Source organism: Chaetomium globosum, genomic scaffold, assembly GCF_000143365.1.
Source record: "Chaetomium globosum CBS 148.51 scaffold_3 genomic scaffold, whole genome shotgun sequence".
NCBI classification, from domain to species: Eukaryota; Fungi; Ascomycota; class Sordariomycetes; order Sordariales; family Chaetomiaceae; genus Chaetomium; species Chaetomium globosum.
This window is the reverse complement of record NT_165978.1, coordinates 1448920-1465601: the sequence shown is the minus strand read 5'-3', so window position 1 is coordinate 1465601 and position 16682 is coordinate 1448920. Positions and strand designations below refer to the sequence as shown.

Genomic DNA, 16682 nt, shown 5'->3' with positions numbered 1-16682 from the left:
CGGCCACCTACCTACCTCTGGGTACCTAGCTAAGGTAGGTAGCTAGGTTTCCTTCCTTTTCCATTCTTATGTCGGGCATTTTGGGGCCGAGGGCTGGAGCGTTTGCGTTTGCGTTTTGCAACACGGGCAGGTCTGGTGAACCTACCTAGCGCCAAAAAGAGGCGGGCAGTCTGACCAAAGGGAGGTAGCTTTGATTTTGGCGGGCGCTGCATTAGTTATTTCCATTGGCAAGTCCCGTAGCACGCAGCCAGGATGATAATCACTCGATTCATTATCTCGCGCTACCGCGAGCCCAGACAAACACACGCAGTGGACCCGTCTGGAGTAGAGAAAACCAAGAGATCTATGACTGCTTGCTTGACTTGACTTGATTAACCTACACGCACCACCCACCACCCACCAACAACACCGCCAGCCAGCGAATGCCGGGCCTTCACAACACCAGCCTCGCCGGCTCGTTCTCCAACACAACCTTGACCCGCTCGAGGAACACCCGCGCTCTCCTCTCCTCCGCCTTGGGCACCTGCAGGCTGAAAAGGTTGGCTCCCGTCGACGACGGGCCGGGGAGCACGTTGGAGGTGGTCTTCTTGGCGGCGGCCGGCTTGGGTTTCGCGGCGAGAATGTCGAGGATGTCTGCCTTTTTGGCGGGGGCGGCAGCGGCGCGCGGGGAGAGCGCAGACGCCGAGGCGAGGGCGCCGATCTGCGGGACGTAGGAGCCCCGCGAGACCTTGCGGCCGCCGGACTTGTCCAGGCCCAGCACCTGGCTGAACAGCTCGTCCGCCGTCGGCTGGTAGTTGGCCGGCAGCGGGAGCTCGTCGTTGGCGACCTCGGTGGCGCGCGCGATGAAGGTGGAGAGCGGGAGGAATACGCCCAGCGTCTTCTCCGTCTTCCTTTGGGCTTCGATGACGGCTGAGAGGGAGACGGGGAGGGTGACGACCGATTTTGCGGGGGCTGGAGGGGCTGGGGCGGCCTTCTTTGCGGGCTTCGCGGGAGCCTTGGCAACCTTGATGTTGCTCAGGTCGAGGTGCGATGCCTTGCTGAAGCGGGAGGAAACCTCGGCCGGGGTGTTGGCGTTGATCTTGCCCAAGAAGGCGAGGACATCGCCCTTGAGAAGGCGGCCGTTGGGACCGGTCGGGGTAATATCGCCTACAGCGGACTCGTCGAGGCCGTTCTCCTTAAGGATATGCTCCACCGATGGGAGCAGAGGATAGGTCCTCTTGGAGGTCTTTTGTCCGGGCTTGGACGCCGCCTTTGGAGGTGCGGCCGACGGCGTGGATTCGGGTTCCGGAGTCGCCGGAGTTTGTGTCTTGGACGCTTCGGCGGCCTTCGTCGCTTGTGGGTTCTCGTCGGCAGGAATATTGAGTGTGCTAATGTCGTCGCCCTCTTCGGCGATGACCGCTATCCGGGTGCCGACCTGCACACCCTTGCTCCCGTCGCCCTGCATGACCTTCATGAGGGTACCGTCCTCTTGGGCTTCGACGTCCATTGTCGCCTTATCCGTCTCGATTTCGAGCAAAACATCGCCGGCGGAGAACTTCTCGCCTTCCTTGATCTTCCATGCCGCAATGTTGCCTTCGGTCATTGTGGGAGACAGGGCGGGCATGGTGAAGTTCTGGGCGGCCAAGGCGGCGGGGGATGTCCGGAAGCCTGCGGCATAACAAAATCAGCTTTGAGTTTTTTATGATTTTCTCGTCATTGCCATCTCCCTTCCCCAATCTTTCGCTGTGCTCGCTGTGCTCGCTGTCTTCTTCCGCCCTCCTCCCTTCCTCTTTTTTTTTTCTTTTCTTTTTCCCTCTCGCAACTAACCTCTGACCGTAGCATCCTGCCGCACCTTTCTCGCCGCAAGCCGCGCCGACATTCGGCATGCCGCTGCAAAGGATGCCATGCTGGCGACTGTGAGTGGAACCCAATTGGGTTGAGTTGGGATGGTGGACCGATTTGCGTTTGATGGAAAGATGAACTGCGCTGTCAGTCTCGAACTTGGCGGAAAGGGGACCGACTTAGGCGGTGGTCCAAGCTCTCTTGGCTTCTCAACATTTGCAACTTGCAGGGGTTTTTTTTTATTTTCGGAGCGACATCGTCAACAACCTGGCGGTTAAACATACTGTGCGGATTGTCGATCAGCTTTTTCGAGACTCGAACACCAAGCAGCTTCTGGAGCTCTGTGCCTCCTCTCAGACGGTGGTAAATTCCTAAGAACATATTGTTGACTATTCTATAAAGTGAATACGGTGTTTATTTTACTTCTTAACGGCACTTTTCTACGTTTGGTTGTAACTAATCTGTAGAAGCGAGCGTCGAAAGATGGAACTTGAAAATAAAAGTGGAACCCTGTTGGCGAGCTCTCACAGTCTGCTTAGCACCTCCGAAGCACCCGTGCGGTTGGACCCGATCCCATGCCTATCAATTGGGTGGGGGCTCTCCGAACCCCGATAGCAGGAGCTGCCGCCAAGCCGCAACCTCGCTTGAACATTGCCCGGCACCGACAAAAATTCGGCCCCGCCAACGACCGGACCCTGCTCTACCTCTCCATAGGTAAACCAATTGGCCCGGTCAACTTCAAAGGTACGGACCCTAGCAACTTCAGCACTCATCCAAGCCCAAACTAACCACCAGACATCCAGATGGCGTCCTTCTCCAGGGGATTCGGCCCTCGGCTACTACTCGTCGTCCGGCTACAAGTCCCGTCCGAGTGCGCAGCAACACAGGCACGACAGCTCCTCCGTGCCCGCTTTTCCACCACCCGACTGCTCCAAAAAGGCGGCCGATCACACCGACTCGCCAACAAGCCCACCCCCAAACCAAGCCCCGCGACGGCTCCCAAGCCCAAAGCAGCCACCCCCAAACCCGCACCCAAAGCCAAAACCGCTCCCATCCTCGGCACCACCACCGCGATCCCCGCCGCCCGTCCCCTCGCCACCAGCAGCGGGTACGCCGAGCAGCTGGCACTCAAGGGCCGCACGCTGCTGTACGAGTCGCCCTCGCACTTCTGGTTCCGGGCCGGGTGCTTCTCGTCCGCGACCTTCTGCGTCTCGTACGCCGTCTACCAGTACTGGACCGTGATCCTGCACCCGCCCGAGGGGCTGATGTGGTGGATCCCGCACGCCTTCGGCGTCATCCTGGTCTTCATGGCCGGCATGGGCGCCTACTTCGTCACGGGCGCGGGTCGCATCGTGCGGTCTATCGAGGCCGTCCCCGCTAGTGCGGTTGCCGCGGCCGCGGCGAAGCAGATCGCTGGTGCCGGTGGCAGGAGTAGTCCGGTGTATATTCAGGTCACCACCCGCCGCATGGGACCCTTCATGCCGGCCAAGAAGCATCTGCTCCCGCCGGAGGAGGTGCTCTTGCCGTTCCGGATGTACAGCGTGTTTGGTGGCGAGATGGGCGGGCAGAAGGCGATGAGCTTGGCCGAGAGGGTGCGGTTGGAACGCGCGGCGCAAGAGGCCAGGATTGCGGAGCGCAAGTATACCATGGATCACCTACTGACGGCGCCGTTCCGGGACGCGAAGAAGGCCTTCGGCGGCGCGTGGGAGGGGATCGTTCGGTCATTTAACCGTGGCGGGTTCGTCAAGATCCAGCTGGGGAAGCAGGATTATAAGTTGGATGTTACTGGCGGCTGGGCGCTGGATAACGGGAGGGCTATGGATAGGCTGTTGCCGGTTAGGCCGAATGCGATGAGCGCGAGGTAAGGGATGTGATTTGATACCGTGGGTAGGCGGGCGGGTGGGTGTATTATGGCGGCGTGTGTACCTGGCTGGGTATGGTTTGGAAAATACATGTATAATATCCGTTGGAGCGCACTCACTTAGCCTTGGCTTGGCCACCACTCTTCTGCCCCCATCCTTCCATCGCTCCGTGGCTTCCACCCATCTTCACATGTGGCAGACCCATAGCGTTGAGGCAACAAAAATGGGTCTGGGGGTATTCCATGATGTGAGTTGATGGTCACCGAGATTCTCTGCTAGGAGCGTAACACGCTGTACGCTTTGCTACCAAGGACTACATGGTCCAACACCTCTCAATGACATAACAAAATCGTCCTATTATACGTCTCTTGTCGAAATCTCCTGAGACAACACCGTGCTGATTGCTCGTCACAAGGTCGTCGAAGGAGGTGAGTACCTAGTTTCACTTTCTAAGAACAATATTGTCGCAATTATAGAGAGTGAAAACGGGGAGTGGTGCCGAACTATCGACTCAACGTTGAGCTGAGGTAGCAAAGATGGAAGATGAGTAGCGAGGTTGGTTGATGGGAAGAACTTGGACGAAGCATTCGAGTCCTGGCAGTTGTCTTGCCCTGTCATTTAGTGGCGTGAAGTATGACGGCACAATAAAGGACACTGTACGCAGGTCCTATATATACAAGTTCTATCCTGCCAGATTCCATCGAGGATCACCGCCCGATGGGAAGTGGCCCTAGCGACGGTGGCTTAATTGGCACTGGCGGTGGTCCTGCCACCCCGGTTTCGAACCTGTGTAATAATTCCCTGGAGGTTGCAGGTTCGAGCCGGGGTGAAACAAACAGATTTAAGAGGGCATTGCGCTCTTAGATCTGTCCCGGAGAAATCCCCAAGGGAGTTTCGTAGCCGGCCACCTCCCCGGATGGGGGGCTGGCCGGTGAGCTTTTGCTATTTTTTTTCTTTTTATCCATCTAGCTTGCTAGGTGTTGATTGTCACGAACTCAAGTCTCTGTCATCGATATAACAACAGTCATTGAAGATAATAATGGGCATTGTACATACATGCCTGGATCTAGTAGGGAAGCCAACTCTTTTCTAACTTTGTCTTTACAGCTTTATAATTTGACGAGAGCATTCAATAGTTCTGCTCTCGCTGTAGTCCCCTTTCTAAATCTCGAGACACTTGAGGTTGGGCTGCCTATTACTGTTATGGAGGCACTGCATCAAAAGCGTGGATTGGTAGCTATGTTCCAAGTATTCTATCTCTATTAGTTTACCAAACTGTGCCTCTACCAAGCGATTACCCCCCTTGTTTCCATTTCCTCACGCTATACTACTAACAAAGTCAACATGTACAAATGCCCGGTACAAGCACATGGCTGTGCTGTCTTCCTCAAATCACTGAGCCGAGAGTACATGAATACAATCCTCACGAGAACAATCATAAACACCGAAATTGACGAAGTGGCTAAATATAAGAGGCCTAGCTTATTTCTCTTCTCTTATACCCCCTGCTAAGTCTCGGAGAGCTGGTCAAAACTTGATACTAGCCCGGAATATCGGCAAGACGCGGACAGCGACCCCGATTAGCCGGCGGTCATCTTCTCCCTGACCCCCAACAGCGCTATCAAGCCAGACGAAGCTAGCAACCAAGGCAGAGTAGAAAATGAGGTGCGCCACATCCCATACTCCTCAGTTAGTACCTTGGCAACCTTGGTAGGAGTTGAGGTCGCAAGCGACTTACGGCGCCCTGGAGACCGGCCGTGTAAGCCGCCTCCACGACGCCGAGCAAAAGTGAACATTAGTAACATCTTACGTACCACAAAACCGAACCCCCCGCTCAACCAAGCCCCGACCAAAACCAACAAACCTAACCCAGCACACCCCCAGGCAAAACCAGCACAGTGGCGCGTCATCCCGCCTGTGCTTCATTAAAAGAAGCCCCTCAAGGATCTCCCCAGCACGTGAAACCCCCCCCTCAGGGTGGTGGGGGACGGGATGGAGACAGAGACGGAGAACAGTCCCCCTCCCCTCCCCTCCCCCCACGACCCCAGTTTACCATGCTTACCCAGGGACTCCCAGGCTCCCAGGCCGAACAGGACCCTGAATCCAAACTTCTCCTGACCTTCGAGATCTTAAACGGCAAAACGGGTACGTGGCATGTGACCTTCCACAAAACCCGAGCAAGGGAAGACCTATGTTCGCCCCCCGGAACAGCCTGTCTCCCCTGTATCAAAATCCTGTCGATCTTCCCCAGACTTTTCCAACAATCCCCGGTCTCTCCGCTCTCCGTTCCCCGCATCAAGCGGACGTGGGTGCACGGGGATAAAGAAAAACAAAAAAAAAGGGAACTCGGCTAATAAACGAACGGTCCTAGAGATTGGAAAATTGGAAGCCGAAGTAATACTAAATGGTAGTATAGGCCGGCAAGTCCCGAGTGCGAGAGCCAAGTGCCCTCCCACGGGAAGCCAAAAAAAAAAAAAAAAAAAAAAAAAAGAGGCGATATGCAATCCGTCATGGCGCGCAACAAAAATCGGCACCGGGGGCAGGGGGACCAGGAGGGGTTACAGCACCGGCATGGCCCCTCCATATGTCGTGCATCGGTTACACCACCGTGATCACACCACCACCAGCACTCACACCGCATACGGCGCCTACGCGGCCACACCTGTCTATAATGTATGTACAACTATGTCTGTATGCCGGTAGGTAGGTTGGCATGTACTCCACCGACAAGCGGTCAGCCGTCCTGTCTAGGTCGTGTCCGTGTGTGTGTCCGTTGTGCAGCCAGCACGCCGGCAAGGCCGCGAATCATTACGCGCATGCCGCTTTGGCGTGTCCGACTTCGGCAATCTGGCGCCGACCACACACACATACAACCACCATACGGAATGCGGTTGGTTGGGTGGAGGGCGGGGTTGATGAGGCGAAGGATAAAATCCGGGATGGACTCGGCAGGCAAGCGGGATGGAATGAGTTGTGGGAAGGGTGAGGTGAGGCTGCGCGGGCAGGTAAGGTGTTCTCGGTGGCGGTGGGGTTCGGGGGGTTCAACCGCCACGATGGTGAGTTCTCGCTCGACTGGGAGGGGATTGATACTTCAAGGTCGTAAGTGGATAGCGAGAGGGGGGGGGGGGGGGGGCAAAAAAGATTGGCTCAGATGCAATGATGATGTGATGTGCCGCGCAGATCATTGCCGTCCCCTCTTAGTCGCTTCGCTGGAGCATTCCGTTCTGGCCTCCTGTTTGCTACCGCGTAGATGGTTGCCCCGCGAGGTCGCAGCAAAAGGACCCTGAAGAACCGACCCCTCCATGTCCATCCATACCATCCCGAACCCATCAGCCAACCGGTCCGAGGCAAGGGAAAAAAAGTCAAGAACAGCCCATGCAAGCCCGCGGCGCTGCTCGAGGCTAATGCAATGCATGTGCATTCAGATCATCCCAGACATTCCTACCTTTTTTCCTCCCTCGCTTCCCTGCTTTCACATATCCAACCGCAAGGCATGCATTGCCTGCAGACAAGTCCGGACAGAAGATGAGCGGTGAGGGACGGCTCGGAGAAGATGAGGGACTTTGGAGTTGACGTCTCACCGTTGAAGGGACTGTGGGGAGAGGCCCGTCGCGAGTCGTAGCGAAACGCGATGTCTGGCTTGGCTTCATTGCCCCGCATCAACCTTGCACCTTGTTCGCTTGCATGGTGTTTGTGTGAGTGGGAGAAAACCCTGCGTCCAGAGAGTGGGGGTACAGTCGACTGGGGGTTCCGGGGTGAAGGGCAACCCCGGCAAGGTCAGTCACCGAATGAGACGACCCGGGAGTGCCAAACTGGGCAGGCCGGACAGGGATGGCTGGTCTGCCGCCCCGGCACGAACTCGGAACAAATCAAGCGCCGCTGGCGCATCTTGTGACTCTTGCTTGAGACCCCACGCGAGAATGCCCCGGCTTGTGTGTTCCAAGTCTTTGTGTGCTTCGTCTCATGGGAAGTGTCATGTGCGGCGTCTTCCTCGAGGACGCCACGATGGCATTCCAATGTGATGTGGAACTCGAATTCAAGCGGGTCCGCTGGGCTTCAGATACGTCATCGGGACTTCCTGAGGTGAAAGCGTCTGCTTCGTCCTCAACCCCACAGCTTCTTTTCCGGGCTGTGGGGTGTTCGGCCGCAGGTGTGTTCGCACGAAGATCCCATTGGGCGCAACATCCCGAATGAAACGACAAATGCTTCGACTCGGCGCTGTTGATCTGCTTTCCAAAGTCGGAATCTTCGTCGGGATATCACGGACGGCCGCAGCTGTGGGTCGCGGGGAAGCAAGAGGAAAACGTCTGGGCTTGGTCTCGCCGTTATCACACGGGAGTCGGCCGTCGATGCAGGTATTCAGAGATCTAGGCCCCATGTCGAGAATGCCCCTAGCTACTGACAGAAGCGGCGGCGGCAATGTCTCTCCTCGCGTCAACACAGGTCTTAGACAATCGTCTCGTCGCAAACCACATGTTAGCTTTCTAGCCTTTTCCGTCGGACTTCGACCCCGCTTCCCGCAGTTTTGCGGGGAGTGTCGCCTTGGATCTGCATTCGAGGTCTCGTTGGCGTTCCTGTGGTTGCTTGGAGGGGCACAACCCAATCATCTGCTCTCTGGACCGGCAAATGCGGAAGCGCGGCCAAGAATAGGAGTGGCAACTTGGGGCGGCATGTCCATTCCATTCTTTGCGCTTGGAAACGTCGACCGTCAACCCGAGGCGGTGAGGCTGCAGGATGCCAGTACCCCTCTACAGGAGGTCAGTTGTGATGGATACACGGCGACCATCCTGACTCCATGACACATAAACGAGGCTGTAGATTGTGGAGTTGGAGGTTGAAATCATGAGATGTTGAGTCGTAGACCCTCTTCTGGCATGATTCTATCGAGTCCATCTACTCGAATGTCTCCGGCGGGGTGGAGGGAAGACCCATACTACACACTCTGGCTATTATGCCGTTGTTTGTCAATAATGCGAATGAGGGTTGGGTGGGGGTTAAGAAAATCGGCGCCTGGTGGTGAAGACAGGAGGTGGTGCGGTGTGGTTGCAGGGTAGTGCCGGCCTCAAGGTCGAATGACGAGCCACTCACACACCCTTCCCAATCAGAAACCACCAACGTAAGTGCGTGCTGGTACAAAATGACATAATTGCGTCCCGCTCGCGTGTCGCATGGGGTTCACCTCAACAGGGCGATGGTTGCTATCTTCGGCTTTCGGGAAGATGAGGATAAGGAGCATGTATTCCGAGTCGATCAAGGAGCCGGAGCGACTTGCGGCGGGGGCGGTGATCCTTCCGTGTGGTGCCGCTTTCTTTGCTAGAAGCGGTTGATAAATGTGAGAAGTCCTGTTCAACCCGGCAATGCGGAAAGACGAAGAGGCAGAAACGGGCCGGAAGAACTTCTGCACCACCGGTAACTAACTCGAGCAAGTATCGAGTGGCGTTTTACCCTTGGGCCATTCTCTTTGTGATATGATACCCTATTGTGCCTGTAATAAGACTTGTGGATGGAAGAGGATGGATTTCCCTTTGGGCTTGAAGATTAGCGTGGAGGCGAGGTCCCTGTCGGCTTGGCCTGCAGGGTTTCTGGCTTCCGACACGGGTTAACGGCACCTTCAGGGCACCTACCAGGGACCTCGGGGTTGCTGCGGCCGTCGTGACCCCCATGTTTTCCAGCCGATCGAATGTCGACATGACATGGCAAAGTCGTGACTGGTTCCTGTTAAATCGCCTCTGATGATCTCAGGGACGGATGGCCCTGCCTTGGTTGTGCAGACAGACGGGGCGGGCTGAAAGACGGGAGAAGGGCCCCTGCAACCAGGGCGATGGCCGCCTGTTGTGCGCATAATCTGATAATCACTGGTTTCCAGGGTCCACAGGTGTTGGCGAAAATCGACTCATGGTGGAGGTATGTAAACAAAGAAACCGAGGACCGGGGAAATGATGTGACACAAAATCCTGCCAAATCGATTTAATAATTTTTCTTTCTTCCTCTTGAAGACCATGAGTTTTTGAGGAAGGAAAGAGAAGCCGTGCTCTGATGCCCCTGAAACGATCATCGGCGCCCAACCACAAACCTGCTGCTCCTTCCCTCATTGATAACGTTCGTGAGTGGCTGCACAGAATCTGGTGGTTGATTTGTTGATCTGCCGCGCAGCCAAGAATCTCAGGACCCATCTCAGCTTGCCATCTCCATACAGTGCAATCACAGTACGGGTTTCCTCAACTTCACAGAAATATCATGGCGAAGCCGAGACTGGACTGTATTGCATCGTATCGAACAACTCGATGAGCTTCCTGACCGTCGAATCGTCTCTTCACGATTGTCAACAGCACACCGACACCACCACTTGGCCGAGTTTGAGACATGCAGTGCCTTACACGACAGGATTGAGCTCATGCATGGCCTCTGCCGTAAACGATTGGTCCGAGGCTGCAGCGAGGCGGCGGCTTGGGTGGCTCACGAGAGAGCCGACTGGCAGAAGTCCGCATTTCAGCGCCCGTGCTGCGTTCCCCCCTGCTGCCGCCAAAGTACAAATGTTTTGTATGGCATGTACGGCAGTATGTATGTAATGCTTCAATCCTGCGGTATCCTCGTTCTTTCGAGTCAACTCCTTGGCCGAGTCATCTGGTTGTTGTCGAGGAAGGCCGCAGCCTGTCATGGACAATCCGACCGCGTATCAAAGAGACAGATATATCATCGCCACTTGATGTGATAGATCTCCCGTAAAGGATTGTCCCAAAGGGTCACCTGGCTGATGAATGTGTAAGACCCTGATGACCCTGACCACCAAAGGGGCCCTGACAGTGCGAAAACCGGACTGGGGCTTCGATGGCCGGCGAGGCGCGGGTTGTGGGAAATTGCCCATCTGCCTATTGCCCAGGTTTCCAGGGTTCCCGCTGGTGACCCCGCCCAAGCATGGCGCCCATGCCGCTCCAGGCAAGTGGGCGCCGCCTAACCTTGCAGTCAGAGGAACCCTGCCGCCGCCGCCAATCTGGGCCCCAACCCATATTTTACTTTGGTGCTGCCCGGCCCCCTCACCACCAAAGACCCTTCATTTTCTCTTTCCTTCCCTTTCGCGACGGACAGACGCTGTATTGAGGGCGCGTCGAGAGAGTGCAAGCGTGGGTAGATTATTTCCTCTTCTCTCTATATCACACACTCCACCCACGCCGTTGCCCAACTCGCTGTCCTCCCGTTGTCCTTCCCCCGTCCCACTCGCCTTAGATCGCCAGGGTGCCGCACCGACACGTTTTGCGGCCACCTCGACCAAAAAAAAGTCCCGAGAAAACATACTTCCGACGTCGAATCCGAGGACCTTGTCTAGGTTTCCGACTGGCGCCCATATCTCCGGGCTTGCACCGTTGCACCGTAAGTGTCTTTGGGTTTCCTTTCTTGTGGCCTCGACAGCGTGCGATCGATCGACCTCGCCTATCTCCACCACGGCCTTCCAAGTGTGCGTGCCGCAACGTTGGCGCCTGTCCGACAACATGACACCAAGGAATTTATGATCGCTCCATCCGGTGACTTGCCCGCCAGTTCAGCGGGCCTTGGCCTCCAGCTTGCGCCCTCCTGTATGCAAGCGCGTGACCCCTTTGGTCCATTCCTTCCATCGAACCCCGTTGCTAGGCCGGTCTCGGCAGCGCCAACAAAACTTGTCATAGTCTCGTTTTGGTCTTTGAGCAACAGGAGAATACAAGAGAGGAATGCTGGGGATCTGCCATGGCGACACCTTTACAGTCCCAACCTCGGCCTTGAAACCGGCCTCCAGTCTCGAAACCATGGGGAACACTGCCGACCACGCGAGTGACCGTACAAGTGGCCCGGTCCGGCCTGCGTCCCCGAACCTCTATTCCGCCGAGGCCCCGTTTCCACCCGCCAACATCTCGAACCCTTATAACCCTGTGCCGCACATTCGCCGTACCCGCGCCCGACCGATTTCGAACTTAGAGACCTTTTTGACTTCGGCCGAGTCCCGCCCCACCCGGCAGCCACATAATCATCTCTAACCCTTTTGAGTTGTCATCGAGGCGCCATCCACCGGCCGCGGGGAGCCCCTTTTTGGTCGCTTTTCTGCCTTCATCGCTGGTCGGCCTCTTTTGCCTTCTCACAGGCCACCGGGCGCCTTGTACAAAGTGACGAAATCACTTGACTGACGTATGACCCTTGCCAGACTGCTGTCCAACCATTGCCACGATCACGCTCGTCACCGCCTCCGGGACGCAACATTCGATATCAAGTCCGCCGAGAACCTTTCGGCCGAAGACGAGTGCCTTGAAAATCGCACATCTTCCTCCGCATCCCGGCTTGGAAGTTGTAGCCGTCCGCTCCTTTGAATATCGTTCCCACATGCATTCTTCCTGCCTCTAAGGAATACAAAATGGACTCGGAAGACGGCGAATTTTTCGTCAAGGTACGTTGATCTGCTATATGGTGCAGCCCGGTTTTGATTAGCCGCATGTAGCCGCATACATGGGACGTTGGAACTGACAATCCTTGGTTGAAACAGCAACTCGCTAGCTTTGTGCGAACACACGAAAAGGCACTTGCCAACGCGCTTCAGTTTAGGAGGCAGAACACACCTCGCCATGGCGCCTCACACAGCGTGTCGTCCATCTCGACAGGGGCTGTGCCACCATCCCCATCGGTACCCGAAAGACCCGCAACGTCTGCCTCGACATCGAGCACGCTCGCTGCCGCCCTCTCGCTCGGGACGCTAAACTTCACATCCCACACTGTCAAGTCGGCGAAGTTGGCCCTTACACCACACCATCTATTTTATCTGCTCTCTCGTTTCGAAGATTTGGGGATTCCTGTCGGCCCGATGAAAGTACGCCTGGAGAACCTGCACGACAGCACCACCTCGGCCAATTACGTCTCTTTTCTTGGTCAATCGCAGCGTTCCAAGAGCCGCGGCTCCGATGTCGGTTCGATCCGCTCCGTCTCGAGCATTAGGAGCGTGGTGTCAGGCATGTCTGCGTTATGGTCTAGCTTCGGGCTCGGATCGAGCATATCCGCCGCCCGGACAGAAAAGCAAAAGGCCGCTCTTCAGGCCGACTTGAAATACCTATACTCCGCCTTCACCAAGATCCCGTGCTTGAGGTTGGCACCGGACTGGCGAGCCCGACTTATCAAGGGCTACGAGGAGTTCCCATTCGATTCGGCAGTGCCGCTGTATGTGTTCAAAAACGTTCAGGCGCTTGAGGTTAGCGACATCGACTTCCGACAGTTTTTCGGATGGGACAGGCTTGCCGACCAGCTCAGATCCCTCACGCTCAAGCGTGCCAGTATCGACGACCCAGCGGACTTTCTGATTGACATCGTGTTGGACGACATGGACAAGAGACGTCGTCGGACTTCTAAAGGCCACGCATCACCCACACGGCCGTGGCCTGGGGCCTCGAGTCCTCGACGAAGCCCGACAGGGTCCAACAGTGATCTTCACAGGTCAGCGCCCATCCCGGGCTCCTCTCCTGAACCACGGAGGTCGACGGTAGACTTGCAGGTTGGGTCGCTCAACAGCGAAGTCGGAGCCGACGGATCCAGTGGGCCGGATAGCCGGAGGCCATCCGTTGTCAGGATCGATGGTGATGAGCCGGGCTCGCCTTCCAAAGACGGTACCCGACCCCGGAGCCATTCTCCACGGCGCCCGGGAAGCTCCAGGCACCAATCGACCAACGTGCGCGGTTCCTACAAAATTCGGAGGTCGGGGTCTGGCAGTTCCCATTCGAGCCTTTCTGACTCGTGGCATAACTCGCGCGGCAGCTCCTCAAACCTATTGGCCATGGGCATCCTCCCGGCTTCCAAGTGGCGCTTCCTCAAGCACCTGAGTTTGGCTGATAACTCGCTAACTGCGATCCCCGCAGGGAGTTTAAATCCCCTCGCCAATACTCTCAACTCGCTCGACCTTTCCTCCAACTTATTCACCCAGATTCCTGACAGTCTGGCGACTCTTACCGCGCTCCGCGCTTTGAACTTGGCTCATTGCATGATCGACTCTCTGCACTCGCTTACGCGTAATCCGCTACCGGCAATCAGCGCTCTCAACCTCCGTGCGAACCGCTTGCACTCCCTTGCAGGAATCGAGAGGCTCTTACCCCTCGAGAGGCTAGATCTGCGGGACAACCGTCTGGCTGACCCCATGGAATTAGCCCGGTTGACCGGGATTCCGGAAATCCGCGAGATTTACGTCGAAGGCAACCCATTCACGCGCACCCATCGCGACTACCGTATCACCATCTTCAACCTATTTCGCCAGACCCCAGGATATACGGATGACATCACGATCGATGGCACGGGACCGACATACGCGGAAAAGCGGTATTTGGTCGAGCGAGCCGAAATCCCGCCCGCCGTGCCTGTAGTCAAGCCCGAAACCCCGGAGATGCCTGCCGTCGACGTGAGCAGGCCCACTATCATCTACGATGCTCCGAAAGAGCCCGCGGTCCTGCGGAAAGACCGACCTGTAGCAAAGACAGTCTCAAGTGAAGTTAATACCAGCTCGACACGACGTCGCAGGGCGCCCAAGCGCCGTATAGTCGATCTCGCTACCAACGATAGCCCTATACCCTATGCACGCCCTGTCGACTCCCATGTGCGCCCCGTCGACTCCCATGTGGCTGTTGTCAACAACACAGTGGGGTCGGAGAATCACTACCGCACTTCGCAACCACCCGAGACCCACGACACGCCCCGGACTACATTGGCTGAAAGCCCCGTCCCAAACATGGTGGAGGCATCCCGAGAAGTCCCCAGAATTGACACCAATGTTGTCCCTCAATTACCTGCCATTTTTGGGTCCCCGGGAAACCACCTTGACTGGGATGTTGAAGGCGAAATTTACCGCCAAAAGATCGAGGATCTCCGCAACAAAGTCGGAAACGGTTACCTGAGCGTCCTCAGCGAGGAGACATGGGACCCCGCACCCCACCCGCCAGACTATCACCAGGCCGCCGACTTCGGCGCCACTTCTCCCTCTCTTCACTCGGACCCCACGATGCCTCGGCCGAACTTGCAGGCCATCCCGAGCGGTGGGACCTTTGCTTAACAGCGGGATCACCACCTCGCTCTTTTTATCCATGATACCCCTTGGTTGTTTGCTTAACTGGTTGGAATTGGGAATACATAACGACGAGCAACGAACGGACGGCTAATGAAACGGATTGCGTTGGATCGGAAATACCCATCTTCTCTTCCATTGCGCACTCTGTTTCTTTTGCAGGATTGCTCGACCGAGGTTTTATTTTTGTTTCTCTTTTTGTCCCTTATTTTTTTTTTTTTTTTGGCATTTCAAGATATCACGGCACAGCACAGCGCAGCGCTTTTGCACTTTTGCGCACTGGAGCATTTAGCATGCATGCATCATCATCGCATACCTGGCGTTTAGGGATGAGCGGGTTCTAGTTTGGTTGGAATGGAAGTGGAGGTTAAGACTGGAAGGAGGGATGGTGGATGGCGTTTTGTTTGGTCTTGGCTTGAAGGCTTCGACTTGTGTGGTGGAAGCTTTGTTGTCGTTGTTTTGTCGTTGCTGGGATGGATGAGAGCCCTTCCCACGCCCCCTGGCGGTTAATACCCCCATCGTTCTCAATCGTCTGTCCTGAGAGTTTTAGATTTGGATGGAGAGATCCTATTTGGTCGGTGGGTGGTTTCTTGTACAAAAAAGTTGTTTTGATTATTTGAGGTTGGAGGTTGTTGGCAAGCATACAAGGAGAGAAGCAAAGAAAGACAGATGGCGGCACAATGAGATTGGTGGTCTGAAAGAGATGAATCGTGGCTTGATCCCTTACGTGCCTGTGTGTTGTTTGTTAGTTATGGCTTGTGTCTTGCGTTTTGTGCGAGTTGGTGCGGGAAATGGTGTGGTGGTATGATGCTGAGTTCCAAGTGTTGAACCAATTGGTGATGGTATTGTCAGGTCCTTTGCTCTCCCCTCGCTTTTTTCTAGTTCACTTCTACACTGATTGAGATGAATCAATTGTGAATGTGTGTGCCATCACCTGCCGTGACAAGTCTCTCCGTTTCTGAATCTATTTGGCAAAGTGAAATGGCCCCTTCAAATTGCTACTGTGACTAACGTTTGAGGGTTTTTGATGGGCTTGGGATCTTGAGTTCGGCAGCACCAGGAAAAAAGCAAGATACTCTACCTTCATTCACTTGTTGGATTAAACCCGGCGGGTTGCTTGGTGATGGGGGAGAGAGATGATAGAAATCTTATGGAAGGGACTGCCCGTCTCTGAGGCAAGGGCCACGACCAAGAATCTGCGACGCTCCGGGCTCCGGAGTGCTGGCCGGTCAGTCGCATGGGAATGCGCTCAGCATATGATTGGCCTGTCGCATAATTGAACTCTCATGGAATCGCGAAGGAAAGTGGGAACATTTGGGTTGTGCGCCAAGGCTTGCCAGCATAGCAACCACGTCATTTGGGTCGCTCATCGGGTCGGTCGGCCACTAGATGAAACTCAGCCCTATGGGATGCCTGCCCACGGCTCTGGTGTGAATTGGGTGAGGACACTTTCACCTTTGGTTTAGTTTTTATAATATAGGCTAAGAAACGTATTCAGATGCTAAAGCATAAAATATTCGGACTCATCTTATCTGCAATAAGATTTTTTTTTTATCCTCCATATACTCTGTCTTGCCGGCCTCCATTCTGGTATGGATTCACTCAGGGGTTCTGGCCGCAACATGAGGTGTGTTTGCGGGGGCACTGGGGCCATTGTGGGCTTGTGCTTTTTGTTGATGCAGTTCACACAGAAGCAGATGCCCCACTCAGATCGACTGTCGGCAGTCGGCAGGGAGCAGAATGCGACAAAAACATTGAATTTGGGATTCGGCGGCCAATTGCCAGTGTGTTTTGGTAAAAACTTCCCACAAACGTGGAAATTCAAACCCACCTGTTCTAAACAACAAAAACCATCAGGTTGCGACTCCCAACCCTCTCACAAATTCTCAACTGCATCAAATTTTGTGAGCTCTCACCCTGGTCAGACGCACGGACTGCATGAA

General features: G+C 55.5%; 5 protein-coding genes across 5 annotated transcripts; 2 read left to right on the top strand and 3 right to left on the bottom strand.

Moving 5' to 3' along the window:
- Positions 1-433: 433 nt before the first annotated feature.
- Positions 434-1885, bottom strand: CHGG_05761 (uncharacterized protein; the record flags this gene model as incomplete). Its single annotated transcript, XM_001221855.1, has 2 exons — positions 434-1647; positions 1807-1885. 2 exons carry the CDS (start codon positions 1883-1885, stop codon positions 434-436), a joined length of 1293 nt encoding a protein of 430 aa, XP_001221856.1.
- A 511-nt stretch (positions 1886-2396) lies between these two features.
- CHGG_05760 (uncharacterized protein) lies at positions 2397-3686 on the top strand (the record flags this gene model as incomplete). Its single annotated transcript, XM_001221854.1, has 2 exons — positions 2397-2565; positions 2617-3686. 2 exons carry the CDS (start codon positions 2397-2399, stop codon positions 3684-3686), a joined length of 1239 nt encoding a protein of 412 aa, XP_001221855.1.
- Positions 3687-5263: 1577 nt separating this feature from the next.
- Positions 5264-5479, bottom strand: CHGG_05759 (uncharacterized protein; the record flags this gene model as incomplete). Its single annotated transcript, XM_001221853.1, has 2 exons — positions 5264-5319; positions 5422-5479. 2 exons carry the CDS (start codon positions 5477-5479, stop codon positions 5264-5266), a joined length of 114 nt encoding a protein of 37 aa, XP_001221854.1.
- A 3305-nt stretch (positions 5480-8784) lies between these two features.
- On the bottom strand, positions 8785-9346 carry CHGG_05758 (uncharacterized protein; the record flags this gene model as incomplete). The annotated part of the gene is made up of 2 exons (XM_001221852.1): positions 8785-9096; positions 9308-9346. 2 exons carry the CDS (start codon positions 9344-9346, stop codon positions 8785-8787), a joined length of 351 nt encoding a protein of 116 aa, XP_001221853.1.
- Positions 9347-12060: 2714 nt separating this feature from the next.
- CHGG_05757 (uncharacterized protein) lies at positions 12061-14727 on the top strand (the record flags this gene model as incomplete). The annotated part of the gene is made up of 2 exons (XM_001221851.1): positions 12061-12093; positions 12190-14727. 2 exons carry the CDS (start codon positions 12061-12063, stop codon positions 14725-14727), a joined length of 2571 nt encoding a protein of 856 aa, XP_001221852.1.
- Between the last annotated feature and the right edge of the window lie 1955 nt (positions 14728-16682).